Consider the following 17,831-nt stretch of genomic DNA (forward strand, 5'->3'; position numbering starts at 1 on the left):
TGCTTATTCAGAGCATCCAGGGTGGGCTCTGCTTCTTTCTGTCCCTTCTGAAATAAGGTTTTATGCTGGGCAGTCTGTTACAAACCAGCCACCCCTCTGTGCCCACCAGTGCCTGATGAAGCTTGCTGTGCAGCCTGCTTGAGCCAGAGCACACATCTCTGGGCTCACCTGTGCTAAAGCAGCCATGGACAGTCATTAGGCAGAGAGCACATTTCAGCATGGACAGTTTTTCAGAGCACAACGTGGCATCTCACAAGCCTCGGCCCCATTTTGCAGCCTTCAGAGTGCAGAATAAATTAAAGAAAACTGGGCCAGGACACCAGGGCTTCCATCTCCCCAAAGAAGCAGCACTAACAAGCTCCCTGGCTCTGTAGCCCATGCAGCAGCAAGCACAGGCTCCTTACCTCTGTGACTTCAGAGCAGAGAACTCCTCAGAGGTGATGTGCTTCAGAAAATTGAAGCAGAAAAAGAAAATCTGAGCAAAGGGAAAGAGAAAAGCGGTTCAGGAATGAACCCGAGGGCTCCATGAAGCCTCTTATCTTGATGAGGAGGTGCTGGCAGGAAGGAGATAGCAAAAAATCTGCAGCTACCAGCCTCCAGTGTGCCACGGGCTGCCAGCATCCCATCCTGGGCCTTCTCTTCCATCTAAACTGCCCCTCTGCTCCCTGCCACAGGGAGGCCCAGAAAGGAAGGGGAACAAGAAGTCTCCTTATCAATGCCTTGCACACATGCTGCAAGCCCACAGCAGGTACTTATGCCATCAGTGCAGAATGTACAGAGACGGGAGCAGCTGCTTATACACCCAGGTGAGCAGCAAACCCAGCAGCATTTGTGGCCCCAAGCTTGTGCCCTGCCACACCCCAGTCTGCTCTGCATCACTCACTGTGCCTCTGCCACCTCACCCACCCGTGCAGAGCTGTGCCCTTCTCCTGGGAGAAGTGGGGAGCAGGGAGTGCCAGAGGCAGCCAGGCACCCCCTCTCCTGCTGCAGACACTGACTCCACCCATGACCAAGCAGGCACCAGAGCAGAGCTCTCAGGCTTGAGCCAGCAGAACTCCAGGGAAGGAATGAATAGGAGGAATGATACTGACTCTTTCAGGGGATTCTGTACCCCTGAAAGATAGAAAATAGTCCAGAGCTGTGTCTCTGCTGTTTGAAAGCAGAAGATTCCTTAGTATGGTGAGAGTTCAAGGAGCAAGGGAATAGCAACAGGGTTAGACAAACACCCCACCTCTTTTCTATTCAGAAATGATAGTGCACTATACTGCAACTATAGTCAGAGCAATCTTTTCTTGTTGTTCAACAGTGAAAGATTTTGAAGAGAATTACTTCCACTAATTTTAAGTGTCCTCCAGACCCACATGTGCACCCACAGACACATCCCACCAAACTCACACACCAGAACCAGCACAAGCTGCTCCATGAGCCTGTGATGACATGCAAGCCACATGCAGCTGCAGCACCCAGGCAGGAGGGCTGGCACTCAGGACAAGCACACAAGACTATCCAGCTTTATTTTCAAGGAGTCACACACCTTAAGCATCCTTCTCACTGCTGAGCTGAACAGCAAGTCCTAGCACCCTCTGATGTGGGGCCTGAACACTAATGGCACAGGAAAGAAACTGACAGGAGTGACACCCCCCAACAAAACTGTAGCCTGAGAGAGAAGTGACCCCACAACTTATGCATTACAAAGTGACGGGGCAAGGCTCTTACCATGTATTTCCAGCACCTGAACAATCTTTTTAGAGCCCAGCCACACCACTGATACTACCAGGAGCAGGCAGTGAATGCTGCTACCATAAACAGCTATCCTGAGAACACAAAGCAGTGCTCAGCCACTGCCCCAGACCAACACTCACCTCTTCTCCTTTACTGAGTCGATCAACTAACATGTGCCTGAAAGAGAGCAAGGGAAGCTCAGTCACATGCCAGAATCAGCAGAAGAGCACAAGCTGCCAAGAACAGCCAGATGCCTCAGCCCTCAGGTAAAAAAAAAAAAGGCATCAGCCCTTCTTGTCCCAGCTTATTGGGACCTGCTCAAACATCAACCTTTGGCTGTGAACAAATATCAAAATGACCCCTCAAGGCTTCTCCCCTGTTGCACAGGGATGCACATGTGAGTAAAACTTATCATGCCTACCCAAAGAGAAACCAGTCATAGGCCACTGTCAGGTAGAGAATCTCAGATGGCTCCAGGGACGTGTGGATCAGCCCATCCTGCAAAGCAAACAAAGCCTTCAGGCAGCAGCCCTGAGGACTAGAACTTAGGAAGTCATGATCTGCTGAAAATTGTCATTGTAATCCAGGGTGCCCATCTTCCTCTACCTGCCTGTGACAGCACATCTGAAGGAAGATTAACAGCTCCACCACCGCTGCCTGGTGACAGTCACTCACCCTCCAAGCAATCAGGCCCAGAAACAGAGGAGGTCAGCCAGGTACTCACAGCCCATAAGGAGAGGCGCAGTAAGGAGATGAAGAGAGGCGTTCGATCCCAGCCGGATATACAGTGCACCAGGAGCCCGCTGTCATCTGCTCCAGCAGCAGGAAGGAGAAGGGAAAAAAAGGATGTTGCAATGAAAGGAATGATTTCTTTATGGCAAATCTGTAGAGACAAGCTACTCTCTGTACCCACAGACCAGGCTCAAGAGCAGAGCTCAGCCAGAACATTCTGTCTTAAATACAGCAGCCAGCCAATTGCTCAGAGTGTCCTGGGCTGTCAGTGGCACCAGCTGATGTGCTGTCCTGGTCCTGACAGCTGCTCAGGACACAGAGTCATTAGGTATGAACATCACTTTACTACCCTGAACATACACCTACCCAGCTGTAACCCACTATCACAATCTATTCCTACACTGGTGAGAAAACAGCTTCAACTGAACATTTTTTTCAGTCTCACTACTCTTCCTACTGCACACTGAGCAGAGGCACACAAAAGGCACAAATCCTACACCCTACAGAAAACCTGCAGTGTGTCCCAACACAGCTACTGCATGAGACTATAGCTGGCCATGCTGTCAGAGCCAGCCATGGCTCCATCCATCAGTGCTAGGTCACAGTGCCCAGAGGGAATGGGATGCCACACAGGGCAACAGACACTCTTTGGAGAGTTGGGATTGTCCATGGTGAAAGGGGGTGGAAGGGGCTCTTAAACAGGCACCAAATGAGATCCTGTGTTGGTGAGACAAAACACAGGTAACCAGCAAAACAAGAGTCAAAAAGTAAAGACACAATGTTCCTACTCTTCAGGTTTAAAGTAGTAAAACAATAGGCTAAGTTTTCAGATATCCCTTCATATTCAGGAGGAAAGGGTTTTCAAGGAATCAGCAAGTTCCTCTCTAAGAGGGGAGTTGGAGTTCTGAGATGGTAGGACCATCACCCTGTTTTGAAGGGAGAGAATTAAAAGTGACTTCTGTACTGGGAGCTGATCCACAGTGGCACTAATACCATCAGCTGTTCTTCCAGGGACCGTGACTGCTCCAGTTACACTGCTGGGAGCCAGGAGTTTGCCTTACCATCACTATTGATAATGGAGATCAGCAGCTTCAGGTAGTTCTGTGTCTGCTGTACGAGGTCCCAGCTCTGCAGGAAGAGGAATGTTGATGGTAAGGGTCACAGCCAAAGGCTGCTCTGCAGTTCAGAGCTGCTCTATCCAGAACAGCAGCAAAGCAGAAATAACCACATAGCCATTCCTCAAAGTGACAGACTTCCCCATTGTATCAATTCCCCCATCCTCTGCAAAAGGCACTCTGGGACAAGATAACAGGTAGACAAATAAAACAATAAAAGGCCATCTCTGCTGTCTTCCTGGCTGGCAGAGGACCTGCTTTGCTTGCAGCCCCAAAGCTGCAAGCAGCCCCTGCTCAGAGTGGCAGCAAACACCTGCAGAGCACTGGCCCAGTTCTGCACACGTGCACTTTTCCAAGTGGCTGAGCCACATTCCAGCCACATGTGCAACAGCAGCAGCACAATGGGATGTGCAGGCCAAGGCCAGAGGGCTGTTCCCACAACCCAAGCACTTTGCTCAAAACTCTGTGGTCCTTGAAAATATCCCCACCTGGCTGCTGACCCTCACCCACCCTCCAGACAGGCATTGGACTTCTTCAGTAACCCCCAAGTAGCAGCAGAACTACAGAAGGGCTCTGAACTCAAGAGAACTCCAGTACTACAGGACATACAGGTGAAGAACATCAGAACAAACCCAAGCTTGTCACTTGACCATCATGTCATGAGCAGATGCAGGGAAATTCCGTGGTTTGATCAGAATCAGGACTAGCTCAAGGGAAGTAAGATAGCACGGGCAAGGAAAAAGCAGAGTGGGACACATTTCATGGCAGAAATGTTAGTGGTGCAAGCGACATGTGACCACAAGCAACAGAACCCTTGCTGTGTGCCTGCACGTGTGCACATCTGTGTGTAACCACACTGAAGACTAGAGTCAGACACAGAGCATATTGCTCAGCCATGAAGCCTGCAGAGCCACAAAACGTTAGGGAAACGGGGAACACAGTCAGCCTGCAGCAGAAAAACACATAATTACAAAATCTTTTATCTGCCCAATTCAATCCATCTTCTGCTTATTTTAGAAGGCATCATCCAATTATCCAGTCTGATCCCTCTGTATCACGAATGAGAAAGTTTCCTTCAGTTGCCCCACGTAAAGCCTGAGGCTTGCACTTGGCAACATCTTTGCCCAGAGAAGCATCTCAAAAGGGGTGACAGCTCATTACTCCTTTGGCAGCATGTTCCAGCAGATTATCCTCAAAAGTAATGTGCAAGACTCCTTTTCCTTATCTGAAGTCTTGATTTCAGATGCAGATATTGCTTCCTGTGCAGCTCTTCTTCCCCAGATTGAAGAGTGCTTTAGAATTACTATTTTCTCCCTAAAAATGTACTTATACATTAATCACCTTAGTGATTAGCTAAACAGACTGACAACTTCAGTTTTGAGTGAAGCATGTTCTCCAGGCCTCAAATAATTTCTGCATCTATTTATTACACCCTCTTCAATTTTTAATATCCTTTTTAAAATACGGGCTGCTCAGTATTCTAGTGAACAAGTTTCTAGCCATACACAAGCTCTACTTCTATTAGTTCTGCTTCAACTTTTCTGTGATTCCGCTTATGCTGGCACTTAAACAGTATTTACATCACTGACAACAAACACTGGCCCAGCGCAGGGAGCTCTGCTGGTTCTGTGGTGCTTCCAGCCACAGGGCACAATAACGTGACATGCTCCAGCACAGTCAATCCCCACAAAACCTGGTAGATCCACTGATGTGTGAAATTGAGCATACTAATCAGTAGTATAAGGTGATACTCCCTGTTGTGAACAAAGGTAGACTTTGAAGCTTGAGCAAACAGAAGAGTTCAATTACTGTTTGCCACGCTGTCCATAGTACAGAGTGGAGACCTGCCATGGCCAGTTATGATTATCTGCTCCTCTCCCATAGGAAGGCACCTTGCAGGGCCATGAAGAAGGTGCCCAGCCCCTTGGCTCTGCCCACAGAGGAGAAGGCTGACCTCTCTCAAGACTTCCCACAACCAAGGCAGTCTGCCCAGGGCAGGTCCATGTTGAGCTGAGACTGAGAACAGGTAATACTGCTTTCTGTTTCCTGTCTTGCTCTTTACCTTTGTTAGCAACCTATCTCCCTAATGGATTGCAAATTTTTGAAAGCTACAAAAAAAGGTTTGACTTTACAGTCAGCTGCCTCGGGGCACAGCAAGCCACAGAGCTTTTGGGTACAGGATTTCCACTGCTGTTCTGAACTGTCAAGCAGCCTTGCCCCCACTGGGATGCTATGAAGTGAGCCAGATTACAGCAATAGGAGCAAGTCAGATTTCAAACCTCTCCTGATCCCTCCTGAATGCATCCCTGACCTCCCACAGAGACATCCACTTTGCTCACCTGGTACTCACTCCAATCAATATTCAGAGACTGGGTCAGAGAGACTGGGATATTTAATGGAGCATCTACATAGTCCTGTAAAAAAACCCAAACACAGTTGGTCAGAGAAAAGTCACGACTCAAAGAGACTGAGTTCCAGAAAAAAACAAAACAAGACAACAAATGCCAAATGGTGCATGAGAAGAAAACATCTCAGCAAAGCATCTTTGGATGCAAAGTCCTGAAAACGTAAGAATAAACTCAGACTCTTGGAAGGACTAATGGACCAGAGGAGCTTTTATGTGCTCCCAGCAGTGACATCTGGGCATATTAGTCTCTGAATTTCTATAAGACTGTCCCACTCAAGTATCCTCTCAGCAGGAGACAAAAAATGAACTGTCTGAAGGCAGTTCAGAACTGAGAACCAAGGCTATCAATAAGGTCAGAATTCAAAACTGGGAGCAACCCATACCTTCCATGAGAGGTCAAGCATCCTAGACTTCAGGATAATGATTCATTTATTTTACATATGAATTTTACAATCAATAATTTAGTACATTCCATATCTGTTTTGTTTATCCTGCTGATTTCCTCCTTGTGATTAGAAATAGGCACATGACATACAGACTATCACTGAGGAACTGGGAGGCAAGACTTAAACCCAGTAAAACACACAGCTCTCCATTTTGTAACATCCATGTACCTGTTTCCAGTTAAATATGAGACCTTCAGCTGTATAATCCCGGTCTTTGTAGTCCTTAAAAAATTCACAGCCTGCAAGAAAAGGAGATAATGAACAACGATTCAGCTAACTGGTATCTAACTAGTGAAGTGCCTGTGGGACTAGGAGTGCTGGCAGCCCCAGGCTCCAGAAATCCAAACCAATCAAAACTGCTGCCTGTGGGAAGAGAAGAGCAGTAATTCTCAGTACACTGTGCAGCAGGCCTCCAGCAACAACAGCCCAGGGCACTCAGCAGTACAGACACTCACACAGCAAAGGGCAAACTCCAAATGCAGCAAATGGGGAGCTTGAGGGACTGATTTAATTTTGTTCCTGAACAAAAGGTTTCAGCAAGGAACTATGTTTTGCAGGGCCTTGGACTTTTGCACAGATCTAAGGCATCAGCTTGACATGCTGAGTGAGAAGGAAGCACCAAAAGAAGGTGCTGGCAGAGCCCCGGGGAAAGCCAATTTTCACAGGGCATCTGCTGCAGGGAACAAGAGAGGGCTCTGTCAGACGTGGCTTGATTTCTCTCACATTTAAATCTTCTCTTTCAAACACGGGATTTACCCTATCTGAAGGAAGGGGGTACATAACCACTCCCAAGCTGTCCCCCAAGCCCTTCCCTCCTGAAGTGTGTCCTTTGGCTCGGCTCTTCTCAACAACTATTTGAAGTCTTTGCTGCAAGCTGCAGTCACTTAGTCACAGCTGAGCAGCACCATTAGCACTGCAGCTGCCTGCAGGCTACAGAAAACACCTCTGCCAGTGTGCTGTGCACACCTCAGCAGTGCCACAGAGCCCACACCACCCAGACACCCCTGTGTCAGGCACAGATATGGAGAGAGATTCCCACCCTGCAAGTCACAAGTAACTTCAGTGGAAAAAAAATTAAGGAAAGAATCTGTGCAAGGACAGGACTAATCCTCAAATATGCAGTCAGGACACAGTCTGCCCGTTGAGATTTAACTCAAATTAAACAATGACTTCGTGCAAAGAATGGGGGATTATGGCATAAGTGTTGGCATCCACAAATACCAAAAGCTTCTACAGATACCCCATTTTAACTTAAGTCTTTCACTCCAGACAGTTCTTACTCTTCACTTGGTAAAATCTGTCTGGATGGCTGAGCCCAAAGAGTGGTGGTGAACAGAGTTAAATCCAGTTGCTATTTGGTCCCCAGCTTTTGTGGTATTCCCCCTGGCTCACTACTGGGGCCTGTTTAATATATTAACTGATGATCTGGATGAGGGGACCAAGTGTACCCTCTGCAAGGAGTGGAGTCACCAGCCCTGGAGGTACTTAAAAGACAGGAAGATGTGGCACTCAGGGACATGGCTTAGTGGGGGACTGGGCAGCATTGAGTTAATGACTGGACTCTATGATCTTAAAGGTCTTTTCCAACCACAATTCTATAACTGCGTTTGGACACTGCCTTGCTCACCTAAGGCAAAAGGATCTCAGAATAACTTCAGAAACAAATTACAAAACAGAAATTCTTTCAGTGCAACCCTGGAAACATCAATAAGAATGTATCACAGCATTTGGCCAGTCACTAGAGGGGTTGCTGATCCTTAGATGTGTATGCCTTAGATTTAACAGAATGACAACATTCCCCCATGGACCAGCACTGCTGAAATCAGGCAACATCTGCAGGGAGTATTTGCAGTTTTATAAGGTTTATCTCTAGTGTGGCAGTGAAGAGCTGCTAAAAGAAAGCAGCTGTCCCAGAGGGCAGAAGAGGAAGGACCATCACTGAATAAGATTGCTTACCATATGCAGATCCTCATACAGAAACAACTCTGCAGCTTAACTCTATAGAGTCACTTCTTCATTCCTTACAGCCCTACAGAAGACCTGTGTACACAGTCTTTGTCATGTTCCAAGTCTGGCGATGTGTGCAGCAGCAACATGTATCTGTGCTATGTACTACAGAAAGCAGTAATACTCTTATTTCTGTACACTTTGGCAACCTGCATGGCAAACTTGATAAAAATCTTCATGCAGACTCTCTGAATTGTCACTAATTTCTGTATAAAAGGAAATATACTTAAAAAATATTTAAGAGCAACAACTAGCAATCAAGGAAAAGTCTTGGTCTGGATCATCCACCAGAGTTTTCCTGGTTTTGCTTTTTTCTCCTCTCCCTTTCTTTGTGCAGTAGGGAGAAAGAAGAGTCTGCAGACAGACCTCAGCACAGCAGCCTCCCATCTGATCCTGTCGCCAAGCCTGACATCAGCAGGCAGCAGGAATATTCAGTTCATCTGTAAGAGTGTGAGTGACCCAGCAGTGGTTGCTAGGCACAGGGATGGATATAGCCAAGGAGACAGGCTGCAAAGGGCTGCCTCTGTTGAACACTGCAGGCTCAGGTGAACTGTTCTGCAAGCACTGAGGATTTCTTACAGTGGAGCTCTGGAACACTAGACTAGAAATTACCCTCAAGAATTGGGTCTTTACATAACAAAGAACAAGATATGTATTTTGCATCAAGTAGTAGTTCAGAGTTGCAGAGATGTCAAAGGCCATCTTAACCAGCTCCACCTCTGGGAGTTTTCCTCTGTGCTTGAATTAATAAGGACTGCTGGGAAATTATTTTGCCACCTCAAAGAGTGCCTCATGCTGACTCTGACAGAGCATCTAGGTTCATTGCACTGTTCTCAGCTTAAAGGAGTTTTTCTCCAGAAGGAACATAGGAAACATTCAGCAAGTCATGGTCATTTACATATACACACCCAGAGTTATTTCCCAGTGCCCAGAAACAGACTGTCACCTGTCCCTTGTGAATCCCTCTGGACATCATTCCTGTACCTGGATATGGGATGGAGAGAAGTGTGAAATCAGCATAACGTTGAGCTTTGTCCACCTTCTCAGAAGACGTCACACTGCACAGAACAAACAGAGAACAGCAGATATTCACAGAGTGTTTTTTGCACAGACACCAGCACCCAAAAATCCACCTGTTGCATCTCCCTGGGCTATGACTTGACTCAGCTGTGAGCAGGGGCAGAACTTACTCAACACATCCATATAAATAGGTACAGCCCAAAATCACTAAGGCTTTTCTCTAAGATAAGTAGGAGAAACGGCTTCCTCTGTTCCTATGCACAGAGGGCTCCGTTGCTGTCTCCCTTCTGAAGGGGTGACTGTCTCATTGCTATAAGCTCTACAGGGAAAAAGCCACTCAGACTGTAGAAGACAGATGAAAGCAGCTATGTTGCCCATTGATACAGTTTTCTGTGGCCTAAAACCTTGGGGTTTTCTTTACAGCATCAACTAACCTATCCTGCTGTAGAATTCTTCCAGAAACTGCTCCCAGGATGCTGAGTGCACACCTGACAGCAATTCACATGTAAGGGCTACACTATCTGCAAACCAAAGCCTGCAAAAAAGCAAAAGAACCCAGACTCACTTCAAGCCAAATTTCACCTTCTTGTTTTCCACCATCAGGTCACAGATGTATCGGACAGACAGGTATCGTAGCAGCTTGATGTCATGCCCTCTGACCTTGTCAAACAGCTGGGAGTCTGCATTTCTGCAAGACAGAATGAGGCAAGCAAGGTGAGCATGGAAGACTGACCAAGCTGAGTCTGATTCTTCCAGCTGAGCCACAGTTCTTCCCTGAACCACTTCTAGCTGTAAGCAGCACAGCATGAGCCAAGTCAGACTCTGTAAACTGACACTGCAACCTTTGTGCTCATGGTTCCTTCCCACATCTCACTCCGTTCTGGAACAAACACATAAGATACAACACAATTTCTACAGCCTGGAGATGTACTTTTAGGTGAAGTAAACACAGCCATGCCCTTCAAATGCATTTTTAATGGGTCTACATATTCCTGTGTCCAGCCCTTCCTCTGAAAATAGATTAGCAAGCTTCAGCCAGCCATTAATACTCAAGACTCTTTTCTAAAAGCAAGGAAAGTAAGACCCTGAGCCTCCTGATGGGTCTCAAGCCTGTGCTCAAAACCCAAACTAGAAAAGAGCAGAACTGAATGGCTGAGCCAGTCAAACTCCCTTTTCCTCACCCCAATCATGCATACAAACCTAAACGCAGAGTCTTCCTCGGAAATGTCTTCTGCATCTGCCCAAGCATCATCAGAACCTCCTGCAAGAAAGGCATTCAGAAGTGAAGCTTTTGTGAACCAGCTTGATCCTCAATCTGACAAGATATGTATACAAACAAAAAGGTCATGGCTTAATGCCTAAGTGTGGTTCCCCATTATCCCTCTTCCTGAAAATCTTGTTTTCTAATGTAGCCCACACTTTCCTTGTCATTGCAAAGTACCTGGGCAGGTCAAACCCATGACTGACAGCCAGAGGACACCTCAAAAATGATATGCAGTGTTTTTTTAAGCCAAGCTTCAGCTGTCACACTATAGACACCCATTACTCCCCTAAGAGCTTTCCCTGGAGTCCAATGTATCTCACCATTAGCAGCATTGATTCCCAATGATTACTCAAGCAACAGCAAGTTGTAATCCTCTTTCCTCCATTATTCCCATCCCCACTGTTTGGGAATTGCTACCCTGAATCCTCTGGGATGCCTTTATTTGCCTATATATTTCCTGTAACTCACTCTTCAACCTCAAGCTCTTTCATCACTGAGGTTCTTTCGAGCTGTGGCACTGTCCCGTATACAGTGCTTGGAAATGGACATGAAGTTTCATTCTTTGCTCTGTTATGCTAAGCCTGATACAAGCAGCCCATGCTAGAGCTCCCACTGGTTTTGGGAAGAGCTTGGCCTCATGTGTAGCTCTCTGTCCCAGCACTGACCAGCCTTACCATGCAGACAGTGACAAACGGCTCCTCACTCACCAGAGAAGATGTAGTTGTAGCCAGTGCGCCCATAGAGCTCTCCCCAGCCAGCCAGTGTTGCTGATCTGCAAATATGCTGGAGAAAGATTTTTTTTATTAATCACACAGGCTCCATGAGTCCTTCCCTTATCATGCCTCTTTGCTGTCAGGTTACATAGAAAGGGTTGGTATCTACAGCTATCACCTCTCAGCTGTCTGCTCTGCAACCCTGGTCCATACTGAGTTCTCCAAACACAGCAAACTCCCAAGTGCCTTCATCTGTAGCTAGTTTTTAAATCATATTTTCATCTCCAGTTCTCCAATGCATTAATACAGTCAGTTCCTGCCAAGTTTGCAACACATGCTCTGTTAATACCCTGCTTGAGCCGTATTCCCACATTCTTCTGGATGAGATTATGGATGGTCTCAAGATGACTCTGGGCAGTTCACTCCTGCAAAAAGGTCAGCAGATGCACCCCACAATGGCTTCAGTCAAGCCAGATTAAAATTGTCACAGGTATGATTTTGCTATTCATACAGTGTTTCTAAATTCAACTGAGAAAACTGAATTAAGCTACTTAAATTCTAAGTGAGACTATTCCTACATGGCTTCAACACAGTTTAAGTAATTCACATAAAAATGAATCTAATTTCACTTTCTTACAGATCCCCTTGCAGACAAGCCCACACATTCATAAGACCATTTATGCAATCTTGCTTCCCAAGGGAACAGACAAAGGAAACTTCTCTGGAGAGAGGAAAGTTACTCAAAGAGAGCTGCTGGGAAGAGTAAGGGACAAACAGGGACAATAATTATCTTTCCCCTCTGAAATGCCAAATATCATAAGGACTTCAGAAAGGATGTATATAAGAGAAAAAAAAATTTAGTCCTTTTGTGCAAGGCTCATGATTTGGTGAGGGAGAAGAGCCTGAAGTGCCTACAGACAACTTATGCAGCCTAGACAGCAAATGCTACCTGCTACTACAGGCTGCCTGCTTGTACCTAAGCACAGATTTTTACACCATTTGGAAAAGTGACAAGTGACTGAAGGCATGGCTGCACGGCTCAAATGGCAGAGAGAAAGGTCATTTTCTCAGTAAAGACAGGCAACTCATGAAACTTTACCTTTCCCTTGTACAGAATGACTGGGCAAACAAAGCGTCCTCTACACCTGGCCATCTTACTCCGGTTGATGAGGTCCTGCAGTTTGCCAACCTGCACAGTGCTCTCATACCTAGTGGGCAGAAATTCAGGTCAGTACACAGAGCATCTTCCCACACGTCTTTCAGCAAAGCCACCACAGAAACCCTGGGCTGCAATCCCATCCCTTTCCCTAGAAGTCAGCTCTGAAGTTGGTAAGCATGAAAACACTTTGAGAATTGCTTCTGCTGCTGTACAACACATTTGGACACTTTTCTGGCTCCTTTTCTTGATTTGAAAGACCGGTGCACAGTACGTGATGGCACCATCAGGAACTGGCAAACATGAGCACCACCAGTAGGGTCTGCCACAGACTAACATGTGGATTACTAGGGAAGGACAGTCAGTGACTACAAAAATACATGTTCTGTTTGCCCTGCTATCACCTTTCCATTCAGAAGCAGCTCAGCACTACTATCACAGTGAATTCACTATCAGAGGGATAGTTTTGCAAGAAAAAAAGAAATATAATAGAAAATCAAATCTTGAACACTCCATGATCCTCAAGCATTTGTGTTGCGAGGTAATTAAACAATTAAATCAGCTAGTGGGTTGAGCAGGGTACTTGAGATTAATGTCAGCTGCATCTGCAGAGATACATTTTGTTTGGTTTTCTTGAAGTTAAAATAGAATTGTGTTTCATATTGGGAGACATTTTGGAAACATGTTAAAATTGCTCCAGTTTGTCTAAGTATCAGCCCACATTTGACAGGAATCCAAACTCCTTTCTGAACTACACAGACCTCAAGGGGGAACTGTCAACGTAAAGAGGACTAGAGCTGGAATTGGAGAAGCATCCAGAGTGATGTATTAGAAACAAGGTTAAGTCTGGACATACAAAACTGCATGGCTATGCACCTGGAGATGTTTAACAAGAATTTCCAGTTAGCCTTTCCAGTAATGGAACACAGTAGAAGAGGCAGATGAACTGCCTGATCTCTGGATGTTAATACTTTATCAACATGGTAAATCTGAAAAAGGGGAAAAATAAGATCATGGGAAATTTCCTAGAGGTGTAGAAGTACCAGCATTACTGTGCAGAGCACAGGCTCTCAGCTGAGATAAAGCATCTGATTCAAGTGACCCACCCCTGCCTGAAGAGGCACAGGAAGATGAGTTGGAGAGTCTATGCTGCAAGAGAAACCACCAGGGTCAGATGGAAAGAGCAGATGAAGATGAGCAGATGCACAGCAATATGTGCATCAGGGTGAAGGAGAGTACAATGGAGGAAGAGAACTCATACACAAAGGACAACACTGGCCTAAGAACAAATTAATACCTTTATAATGGAGTTAATGAAAGTTGCTAAACTTCAGAATCACTTAGAGTGTGGAGCAATGTACCAGCAGCTGCCATTCTGGGAAGGATTAAAAAAAATAACCTATTATTAAAATGGAAATCAATCTGTTTATGGAAAATATTATACAAGGTGGTGCCAGTAAAAGCAGGGAAACAGAAAACATGTCTTCCAAGCACTTTTTTTTTTAATAGAAGGATTTGGTTCTCAGAATTCATAGTGGTGGTTCAAGTTTTTTCATGTTTTTCTGCATACATAATTATTTTGCTATTCAGCTCCAAAGACCTTTGACATACACCAGAATTTAAAGAAAAAAAACCTAAGCTAATCTTCTTTAAACAATGTGAACATGAGGGTGCTAATTGGAAAGGCAGGAAAATGTGAGCAAGTGTGAAAAGAGATGACTTCACATATAATTCCCAACACCAAACTATTTTGAAACTCAAAAGATTCTGAGGCACAGATTTGGTTGTGGGGCTGTTTTTAAATGAATGCATGCAATTAAGAGAGATTCCTGCACTCTGCTCCAGTTCTCTTTATGTTTCCTTTGCAAAAGCAAATACAGAGGGAAACAAAAACTTAAATGCAGTGTTACCAAAATAGCTCCATGGCACTGCTTCCAAGTCCAGAAGATGAGAGTTAGCAAAACTGAAATACCCAAAAGACCAGAAATTATAAGAGAAGAACCTCTCTGGGAGCTGAGACAAGACAACAGGTCTCACTCACTGCATTTCCCTGGAGAGGTTTCTGCAGCACCTGCAAATGAGTGTGAGCAGCTTGGCAGGAGCCCCGGACACGGAGTGAGCAGGAAGCCCTGCACTCTGCTGGGGACATGGAAGGACAAGCCCCTCTCCCAGGCACACCACCCCTGTTCCTTGGGAAGCCTGCACACGCACTGGAGAGACCCATCTGCCATCAGTCATGGCTGTGCTACAAATAAGGCTCTCAGATCTCCTCTCAATAACCACCCTCAGTAATGCAAGAGATGAACATGGTAAAACAAACACAGTTGTATCAAGACTCCTGTAGCAAGGGGGAAGCTGCTCTGAAGAACAGGTGTAATGCTTTTACAGGATTAGTGATTAAATGCAGCATAAATAGGAGTAAAATCTAAAGCAAAAGGTTCAAAATACACAGAATTCCTCCTGCACCTGCCTGGATTTCAGAGTACTGTTAGCAAACTTTGATCAAGCAAAGTCCTTTCTTCCCCCAGCTGCCCAGCTACAGAATGAACTGATTTGGGTTAAAAAATATCAATTTTTTGCTTTTTCCTCACATGGCTCCAGAAGCAGCTGTACTGACAGAAATGATGGTACAGCAAAGAGTTTGTACATGTGAAAACTGCTTCCAAAGCACCTCAGTATTCTCAGAGTTGAGAAGCTTCAAGTAGATCTTACCAGCTGATTGAAAACATTACAAAGATAAAAACAGAAGCCTTTGAGGCCAGGTTGGATGGCGCCCTCAGCAACCTGATCTAGTGGAAGTTATCCCTGCCCATGGCAGTAGGGATTGGAACTGGATGATCTTTAAGATCCTTTCCAACTCAAACCATTCTACGGTTCCACAAGAGGCAGCCAAAGAGACTCAGTCCCGGATGGAGTGCTCTGCTCACTGGAAGAGGTTCTTTCCTTCCATAACAAAAGAAGTGCAATGGTCTCTATTTCATAATTATTCCATAGGAGTAAAATGATTAAACTAAAACCTGAATTTGTCTAAAAATGACTTGGCAGCTTTTACAAAAATCATCATGCTGAAATCAGGAAGTGTAGTCTGGTTTTGTGACTCTCTTTCAGACAGTAAATCAAAACTCACCAATAATCAGTATAAATACAGTTAATTGTCACTGCTGGCTTGCAAAGGTCACAGAAGAAAATGGGGTACCAAGTGTAGGTACTCTTGTTTTGAATACTTGTCAGAAAAATTAAGCATCCTTTCCTCTTGCAAGAGCAGGAAAAGCAGAAGCACTCAGTTTCTCTTCCCTAAAGCTTCCCCTAGTTACACTTAATAGCTTCAAACTTCAGTTTCCTATTTTTTGCAGCAAGGGGTTTAATCTTTTCTAGTCTCATCCAACTGTTAGGCAGAAGCTCTCCCACCTGGCAGTCAGTTGTGGCTGGTTTCCAAAGACCCCCGCCTACAGCACCCAGCCTACGTGTCAGCATGGCAGCTGATGGTTTTCCTTCCTCAGGCAAAGCAGCTGGACATGTGAGAAGGACTTGTTGACCCTCCTTTTGAACACATCACTCTTGTCATGGACACACAGTCAGGACTGCAAAACTGCATTATGTTTTGTTGAAGGAAAAGGTAAAAATGAGAGGCTGTGGTTGGAGCTGGAAGCAGCAGCTCATACTCAGCCAGAAGTGAGACCAACATGATCCTGAGCTTGTGGGTCAAAGTCCAGAGATGTGTTGGCTCAGATGTGCACCAAACTGAACAAATGTTTCCCATTAGCTCACTAAACCTCAGTGCCCACTGACCTGTTCACCATGGCGGGGAGAGACAAAATAATCTGGAACCTGGTCTGGAATGGCAGAAATATCTGTCTAGACTGTCTCGTCTGCCTAGCCCCTATCAGCCAGCCCCCTGCCCCGAGATGATTTGCACACTAAAATTTCCCACATCAGAGGCCTTGCTGCAAGACCACAGGTACTTCATCAAGGCGGGGAGAGCATCACACAGGCTTGCTCACAACCTTGAGCCTTCGGGCAAGCTGCAACACAACAATCAGCAGGAGCCAAGGCTGCGCTCGGGTTTGCTCCAGGGCCATATGCAGCAGAGCTGGTGCTGCCCTGGAGCAGCCCCGTTTCCTTCTCAGCCCCCGAGTAACAGGTTCAGCTTGGCAGCTTTCCCCAGGGCGGCCCAAGAGCCCTGGGAGGAGCCCCACGGGAGCCCCGGCAGGCAGCGAGGGGAGTCCCGGGAGCGGCTGACACCACCGGCTATAATTAGCGCAGCGCAGTCCGCAGGGCTTCCCCCGGCCGGCGGGAGCCTCGGAGCGCCGGGCGCGGAAGCTCCCTGGGACAACAACTCCGCCGGGCGTCACTGCCCGGGACGGGACACGGGAACCGGGGGCCTTACGAGTCACGGCTGGCGCCGGCGTCGCGCTCCAGCAGGACGATGTGCCGCGGATAGTGGGCGCAGACCTCGCCGTGCACGTTGGGGATCACGCTGTAGCGATAATCGCGGCCGAAGAGCTCCAGGCACCGCCGCTCGATCCGCTCCACCTGCGCAGAGCCACCGCTCAATGCCCGCCGCGCCGCTCCCCGCTCCCCGCGCCCCCCGAGCCCCGGTGCCCTCACCTTGGCAGCGGCGACACCGCCGCCGTCCTTGGCGCGGTACTGTGCCCGGGAGAACTCCAGCAGCAGCTCGGCCAGGGAGCGGTCCCCGGAGCCCGCCGGGGGGCAGCCGCGGGCCGCCGCCGCCGCCATACCCGCGCCGCTCACCGCCGCCTCGGGCCCATCGTCCCGCCCGCCGCTTCCGCCCGCCCGCGACGCGCCCCTTCCGCCCGCTCCCGGCGTCATCGGGGCGCGCCGCGCTCCGCCCCGGGGTACCGTGCCCCGCTCCGGGGGTACCGGGGTCTGCTGCGGCCCCGCGTTTACACCCGCAGCGAGACGCGGCAAACGTTGTCAGGCCTCACCGAGTGGGTCCGACCGTGGCGTTGGCGGGCGCGCCTAGGGCGCTGCCCTAAAGAAAGATTCCCGAAACGGGTTTTAATTAAAGAAGCCCCTCCCGCAGTGTGGTCGCACACACTGAGCCCGTGGCAGAGGAGCTGCGGGGTGAGCGGTATCGCTGCCCGGACACGGCTGAGGGCGGCACTGGCTCGTGTGCCTGGGCAGTGTCACGGGCTGTGCGTGCCGAGGGTGACGGGCACTGCCCGTGCCCAGCCGGAGGCACACGGCTCCTTGGCTCTTGCAGGGGAATAAAATGTGGTTTTCATCTG

The 17,831-nt window shown here is 47.4% G+C and overlaps 1 protein-coding gene across 2 annotated transcripts in view; it reads right to left on the reverse strand.

Moving 5' to 3' along the window:
* MTMR14 (myotubularin related protein 14) overlaps window positions 1–17,347 on the reverse strand; it is a 31,187-nt gene extending 13,840 nt beyond the window's left edge. For both annotated transcript variants that reach the window (XM_066557935.1, XM_066557934.1), the window contains exons 1-14: window positions 17,191–17,347; window positions 16,970–17,115; window positions 12,526–12,634; window positions 11,421–11,496; window positions 10,650–10,710; window positions 10,015–10,137; window positions 9,414–9,487; window positions 6,591–6,661; window positions 5,909–5,983; window positions 3,516–3,582; window positions 2,447–2,532; window positions 2,144–2,220; window positions 1,863–1,899; window positions 405–475 (exon numbers count right to left, since the gene is read on the reverse strand). In XM_066557935.1, coding sequence (XP_066414032.1) covers window positions 405–475; window positions 1,863–1,899; window positions 2,144–2,220; window positions 2,447–2,532; window positions 3,516–3,582; window positions 5,909–5,983; window positions 6,591–6,661; window positions 9,414–9,487; window positions 10,015–10,137; window positions 10,650–10,710; window positions 11,421–11,496; window positions 12,526–12,634; window positions 16,970–17,115; window positions 17,191–17,319 — 1,202 coding nt within the window. In that variant the 5' untranslated portion in view covers window positions 17,320–17,347. The remainder of the gene's footprint in view (window positions 1–404; window positions 476–1,862; window positions 1,900–2,143; window positions 2,221–2,446; window positions 2,533–3,515; window positions 3,583–5,908; window positions 5,984–6,590; window positions 6,662–9,413; window positions 9,488–10,014; window positions 10,138–10,649; window positions 10,711–11,420; window positions 11,497–12,525; window positions 12,635–16,969; window positions 17,116–17,190) is intronic.
* Window positions 17,348–17,831: the final 484 nt, after the last annotated feature.

The sequence above is a fragment of the Molothrus aeneus genome, chromosome 12 (genome assembly GCF_037042795.1).
Source record: "Molothrus aeneus isolate 106 chromosome 12, BPBGC_Maene_1.0, whole genome shotgun sequence".
Taxonomy (NCBI): Eukaryota; Metazoa; Chordata; class Aves; order Passeriformes; family Icteridae; genus Molothrus; species Molothrus aeneus.